The 7,032-nt window shown below is 51.3% G+C and overlaps 1 protein-coding gene across 3 annotated transcripts in view; it reads right to left on the bottom strand.

The window, feature by feature from the left end:
- Positions 1-806: 806 nt before the first annotated feature.
- Positions 807-7,032, bottom strand: part of LIMK2 (LIM domain kinase 2) — a 52,105-nt gene continuing 45,879 nt past the window's right edge. For all 3 annotated transcript variants that reach the window (XM_010951356.3, XM_045513968.2, XM_010951355.3), the window contains 3 exons: positions 6,366-6,421; positions 5,205-5,362; positions 807-2,615 (listed from right to left, as the gene is read on the bottom strand). In XM_010951356.3, coding sequence (XP_010949658.2) covers positions 2,471-2,615; positions 5,205-5,362; positions 6,366-6,421 — 359 coding nt within the window. In that variant the 3' untranslated portion in view covers positions 807-2,470. The remainder of the gene's footprint in view (positions 2,616-5,204; positions 5,363-6,365; positions 6,422-7,032) is intronic.

The raw sequence follows: 7,032 nt of genomic DNA, 5'->3' as shown, positions 1-7,032 counted from the left end.
CTCCATGTTGCCAAGTTTTTGTAAGGTGCCAGGAAACTCCTCCCAAAAGTTGGGAAGTTTTTGGTTACCTTGTCCACACCTGTGTGGCGAGATCCTTCGCCCTGGCCCTGCACCTGGGAGGTGGCGACACCTGAATGCTTGGTAACCGCAGCCTCCACACACAGTCATCACCAGGAATCTTTCAGGTTGAAGCCGCAGGAATGGTGGGTGTGCAGTGGCCCGAAGGGCAGTCAGTCACTGCGAATTCTCCCCTTCAGCATTCTTTCCGAGGTGGAGGTAGTTGAATTGAACATCCAGGCAGCCCTTGGCAGGCGATGGAGACTGGGGTGGGGGTGGGGTGCTGCCAAGGGAGGGATGGGTGTGTATGGGGGAATGGGTCCTGAGCTCCCAGGAGCATCTCTGGGCTGAGGAAGGTCTGTGCGGGGGTGGCTCCTTGGGCTCCAGAAGCAGCTGCCCACAGGACTTTGCTGGGCTTTTAAGTGGGGATTTCACAGCAGGTTCTCAGCCTCTCAGGTACCCAGGGTGACCTCTGCCCACACCAAGACAGCGCTCTGCAGCTCTACAAGCAAGGGGCACCCTAGAGCATCAGTTTTTTCCAGGAACCAGATCCTGTCCTTAAGTTGGACTCTAGCTTTGGGAGAAATCACCTTTGGGTACATGGATACATACTGTGTCCAAGATCCCACTAGCCAGATAACATCACCCTGCCCCTCCACAACAGGTCCCCTGTGCAGAAGCAAGAAGCACACCCTCCACACACATCTCCCTGAGCCAAGCCGCAAGTCACTTTTTCACTCTCAGTATCATCAGTTACGTTAACTGCTTAATTTATTTGGTCTGCTCAATGGCCCAGCTTGGGCCCACCACCCCCATGCTTGCTGGGGACCGCTGAGGCACAACCAGCCCCCTGATACCAACTTGCTGTCGTTGGGAGCCCAGGGCTCGAGCCTCCAGCAAACCTGCACACTCCACACCTAAGTATGGTCTACACAGCAAGGAAACTCTGGCCAGAGATGACATCTAACCGCACAACTCACCAGGTCTATGTACAGTATTTCACATATCACCCCACAGATACAACAAGATAGTTTTAACAGCAACCATCCTCCTGGATCACTCCCCCCGCCTCCTCCCCCCACCCCCGATACAACCACCACATACTGCAGTAATATCCCAAACCCACTGCTAATTTGTTAAATAGGCTGCAAGGTCACATTTAGGTGGAGGCAAATCTACTTGTGTTGAAGACCCCCTAGCTCTGGGAGCCGGGTGGAGGGTGTCCCCAGCACCCAGAGAGGACGTGCTGTGGCTCAGGAGGCTGGGGCCAGGAGCTTGTGAGCTGGGCCAGCCAACACGGAAGGTAGAAGCCGGAGAGCCCAGCCGGGGGAGCGGCCTTCCCCAGCACCTCCACTCTGGGATTCTGCCACCACCTCTCCCCACCCAAGTTGCTGCCTGCACTAGGCACAGTGAGGGGTGAGCAGTGGCTGTCACAAGGGTAGGGCCAGGAGACTGCTGTGATTCCCACCCCCTCCCCCATAGGCTGGGCCTGCGATGAGCCACACCGTCCTCCAGAACGCACTGAGCAAAATGTCCGGGGCTTCTGACTGAGGTGCCCACCAGGGAATGAGCAACAGCAGCCAGGATCCTAGGATACAGGGCTTTCTAGAGGGCAGGGCCGCCTTCCTTCCAACCTCAGCCTCTTCCTGCACTTGCGGCTGACTCCTTGTTGCAGGCAGAAAGGATGCTCCCCAGAAGATCTCAGTCTCCAGCAGCACAGTTTGAGAACACAGGCGGGAGCTCCCCCTTGAGTTGATGTGGCCCCTGGGCTCAGGAAGTGAACAGAAACCAGCCCTTCCCCCGACTCCTGGTCAGATCCACCAAAGACAGACTAAGGGACTCTTCAAAACCTACTCCCTCAACCCTTGTCCCGGGGAGGGCGGGACGTGGAGTGCAAGGCAGTAGCACCACTGTCATCTTTCATCGCTGGATTGCTGCTTTCGCTCCTCCATGCTTGCACATGAAGTCCTCCTGCACCCGCTGGATCAGGGGCTTCAGAGCCCACAGGCAGGTTCACCTGGGATCCTGCCCAGCAGGTCCAGGTCCCGCTGATTAGTGTAAGCACAAGAGCCTCCCGGAATCCCACCGCCAGGGAGTTCCCGAGTGGTCACCAGTAACAGATTCCTCCTGGCACAGGGACCAGGCTTTTTGTTTTTGTCTTTTTTTTCTTCTTCACAGCTTTTAGGCGAGTGCTGGATTTACAGACAGTAACCAGGTCCCAGAACCTGGGAGATGCGCTGCCCTGGTGCTGCCCCCGCTCGCCTCCTGGGGAGGTAGAAGGGATGGCTTGTTCTGCTTCTAAACAAGCTGCCAATCCACAGGAAGCCCGGACGGCCCTGCCCACAGCAGGGGTGGGGCACAGAGGGGGCAGTGCTAGCTGTGGAACGCCCCCCCGCAGGGGGCTGGGCCAGGGCTAGGGGGGCGAGTCCCGGGTCAGGCCATATTGCACGCTCACAGTGTGGTCCAGCTCCTCCAGCTCTGCAGGCAGCGGGATGCCCAGCTCCCCCAGGTACAGGGAGAGGGCCTCAAAGGAGTCCTCCAGTTTTGAGAATGCCGGTCTAGAAAGAAAAGGAGTTGGAGACAGATGAGATATGGGCAGGGCCTTGGGGAGGCACGGAAGGGACCCAGGCCTGCGGCTCAGCCACTTCCTAGGTGTACAACCTTGGGCAAGCCCCTTAACCACGTTGCACCTCTGTGGGAAACAGCGACAATATAACTGTGAAAGTAAGAGAGAATAACACTGGCCTGGCTCGAGGAGGGGCAGCTCAAAAAGTGGAAGTCCAGGAGGAAAAAACCCCCTCGGATGTTGAAGAAAATGCAATCATCACAGGTGGGACTGGACTAAGTGCCCTTTTAAAGATGCTTTCCAGCTCTCAGACTGTTTCCGCATCAACAGATCTGCCCAGGAAGGGGCATTTCACAGACTCGGTAGCTCTTCCCAAGGAGAAAGCCAATGCCTGGCCCCTGGTGCCGTGGGAACAGCTCAGCTGCCCTGGAACCCCAGACATCTCGGGCTCACTCTTCCACCTCCTCCTTGTTTTTGCTTAAACACCTTGTCCCCTTCTTGGCAAGGCCCACTCTGATCATCGTATTTATTTATTTATTTAACCTATTTTTTTCTTTTTTTTTAAATGGAGGTACTGGGGATTGAATCCAGGACCTTATGCATGCTAAGCAAGTGCTCTTCCACTGAGCTACATCTTCCCCTCAATCATCGTATTTAACATGACCACCTGTACCCTAAACAATCCTCTCTTCTCGGCTTGACTCCTTTTTCCAGAGCACCTGTCACTTCACATTCAACAGTTTGTTGTGTGGACTGTTTATCACTTCCCCTCATTGGAAAGCAGGTCCCCGCAGGCACCTTGGTTTTATTCGCATGGTGTCTGGCACTAGCAAGCACTCAGCAAATGTTGTTTGAATGAATTAAAGAGAGATATATTTAGAATGACTGAGAATATTGTGGAGCTTCAAATTTCCCCCTCATGGTCTTACTCTGGTGTCACTGAAGGATTTCAGTCCTTTGGCCCATGAAGGAACAAGATACTGAGCCTCTCACCAGCAAATCCCAGTAAAGTAGGCCTTAGGAAATCAATTAAAAATAAAGATTATGTGCCAACTGGTTATCTTGGGAGGACGGAGCTGGGGAGTGAGGAGCGTTGAGGAGCATGCTGGTTAGGAGATGACAGAAAACGTACACTTCCTGTGCTACATGTATTTTGGTAATGTTTGAATTTGTTTTTTATTTATTTTATTTTTTTTTACTTGATAACAATTTTTAATTAACATCAACCCAGCTACCTTTAAAGGTGTTGAAATTGCATGTTATGCGCTCAGTAATGTAACCAGAAGACATGACTGTGATATAACAATTCTTTAAAAATATTACAGTTTATGCATATACCATTTCTTATAGGAGAAATTCTGAAAGGAAAGATGTACTTTACTTTGGAAACAACAACAAAAAACCAACACACTGCTGTGAACAGTTTAGCTGAGACAGCCTGTCTCTTTCAGTCTTTTCCAGTGATAAGCTACTAAGTCAGAGCTCAGAGGCAGTCCGGTCCTGTCCAGTCCAGGCCCTCCTCGCCCAGCCTAGCAGGCATGTTATGCAAGTGCTTATCGGCTTATTTGGACATTTGTCCTTCTACTTCTGTAATATATACATTTAATGTTACAAACTTCATCTCAGCACTGCCTTTGCTACCTCCCACTAATTTTGATAAATTGTATCCTTGTTGTCATTTAATTCAAATATTTTTATTTTCTCTTGATACTTCTTCTTTGGCCCATGGGTCCTTTGAAAAGTGTGTTGCTTACTTTCCTAATATTTGGGGATTATTTAGATATATTTTTGTTATGAATTTTTAGTTTAATTCCATTCAGTCTGAAAACATGCTTTTTTAAAGTGATTTCTATTCTTTTAAATTTGTTAAGGTATGACTTTGTTTTTTAAAAGAAACCCAATTTTTGATAGCAGAAGTGCAAAGATTCTAGTTTTCTAAAGCACAACTTTAAAAGACCCAGAGTGACTTGAGTAATGAGGAAAGCTATAATCTGAGAATAATAAAGGTATTTTAAAAAGATTTCTTTGAAGGAGAAAATTAGCTAAACGCATTAAGATGCTCACTGTAGTAATACCTACTCTAAGCAGAAACCAGGAAAACCTAAACATCTACACTGTGTATATTACACGTTCATACAGTCTCCTGATTGCATTTCATGACGTCAACAGAAATGATAAACAGAACGGCTGGGTAGTAACAAAATGCAGGGTGAAACAGAAAACTTTTTTCTATTTGATATTATAACTATATAAAAAATGTGTGTTTGGACATGGGACGTGGGAATATTGGAAACATGAAGATACTTATTCTGTAAGCATAGGAGAGGTCCGGGTGAACTTCCTTCTGTTAAAATTTCTTTTAACAGCAGTCTCTGGGCTACATCCAGGTCACTGTTACAATGCCCTCGTCTCCCTCCCACAGCTGGCATGTCAGAGTCGTCAGGTGGCTTCGGAGGTCAACAGCCACATCCTTGTGTTCAAGGCTTTCCCACCCCTGCACCTGGGAAGGGCTTGGGGACGGCTAAAGGCTGGGCAAGCATCCCGGGACTGTGGGAGTTTGCGGAAAGGAGCAGACACCAACCTGCTCTCGGGCTCCAGTTTGCAGCAGATGGCGGCCAGCGGGAAGAAGGCTGGAGGGCAGTCTGTGGGGACAAACTTCTCCCAGAAAAGCTTCACGTTGAGGCCGAAGTCCAGTGTGCGCGGCAGGCAATCGGGATCTGCATACACCTGCCCGATGATCTGCAGGTGAGAAGACGGTGGTTAGGAATGGACTACTGACAGTGCAGCCACATGGCCGGGTAGAGGGATGCTGGTGGTGTGGATAGGAGGGAAGGATGGTCAGAAGAGGGAGGTAAAAACCGAGGTTAGAGTGCTGCTCCCCACCCCTACCTCTCCAAATCTTGCTAATCCAGACTTGTCCCCTGAGAATCTGCTTACTGCAGCAGAAGCACAAGGTTCTAAACTGGCCTGTGAAGGGGAAGCTCCCCCACCCCCGACCCTGCCCTGTGATGCCCCCTCTGTCTGAGCTCCCTGCCAGAGTTCAGGCCCTGTGAAGCACGCTGCTGGGTCTGATTCATGTCTGAAACCCTTTGGTGCCAGCCTAGTGCTCTGTACGCAGCAGATGCTCCAATGATCTCTGTCAGAGAAAACAACATTTTAAAAACCTTTTCCAACCGCCCCTTGTCTCTCCTCTACCATTGTCCACTTTGTGGGAGTTACAGAGACCTCTGAACATATGTGCTCAACTGAGTGTTTCAAGGCAGACTGAGCTAAGTTCCTGAATCCTTCCCAGACTCTCTGTACCCCACAGTGCCTAGCACTTCCTGGAGTGGCCACTTCTACTTGTTGAACTGAGTGTGGGGGCACCACCAGGGCCTGGGGAGGGGGCACAGAGGGAAAGGCTGCATCTGGCCCAAGAGCTAGGTGGACAGCCCCATGAACAACCTCCTGCCCTTCCCCGTGGAGTTCCGAGTCCCGCCTGCTCCTCGTTGGTTGTGTGACTAAGAACAAGCTGCTGTCCCTTTCTGAGCCTTAGTTTCCTCACCTGACAAAACCCCACCCAAACCTTCTCATGGGACCAGTGGGACTCGAACGTGTCAAGAAATCTGGGATAAACTACACAGCCCTCCACTTGTGCTGGTTTTGTGCCAAGTTACTCATCCTTAGGAGGAGGGGCCCCCGGTCTGGGGAGCCAAGCTGCTGGGCCGGCTGATGCAAGCCTGGTCTCTGTGCCGGAGCTCACCTCGCAGAGGACGATCCCAAAGGAGAAGACATCCACTGTCTCATCGTAGCTCTTTCCTTGGGGAACACAGGACAGTTAGGTTTGGTCCCTTATCTGCTCTGCACTGAGTCTAGGGCCAGGCCAGGCCACAGCCAAGAATCAGGGCTAGAAGAGGTTCTGTGGGGATGCCCCAAAGGCTGCCCAGGACAGGCACCATCTGTAAGTCACCTATCCTCAGCCTGGGTGGGCTGCTTTGGAGAGATATAAAACAGTACTGCCTAGGATGACACTGCATGGGACAGTCAGAGAGAACTGGACCAGGGTTCATCTGGACTCTGCTATTGCCAGCTGTATGCTCCCGGGCAAATCCTGAACCTCTCTGGACTGCAGACTCCAGAAAGAGTTGTATCAGACCACATCTGAGGCCCACAGCCATGTGGGGTTCAAGAATCCCAGCCAGCATCTCTGGCTGGTTTGAATTTTATCCACGAGGGGGCAGCACACTTCAGTTCTCAGCACGGAGAGAGCAGAAAAGGCAGTAAAGGCAGTAAATAGCCTGAGCTCTCAGCTGCCCTTGGGGCACTAAAGCCACAGTCAGACCTCACCATAGGCCCAGGATGCGGCCCTGGCTGGCTCACAGGCCTGAGCTTAGGGAGGGAGGAGATTGTGAGGTCCTGTCCAGCAGGGG

The sequence above is a fragment of the Camelus bactrianus genome, chromosome 32 (genome assembly GCF_048773025.1).
Source record: "Camelus bactrianus isolate YW-2024 breed Bactrian camel chromosome 32, ASM4877302v1, whole genome shotgun sequence".
NCBI lineage: Eukaryota > Metazoa > Chordata > Mammalia > Artiodactyla > Camelidae > Camelus > Camelus bactrianus.
The sequence above is the reverse complement of the archived record's forward strand: the minus strand, read 5'-3'. Positions and strand labels throughout refer to the sequence as shown.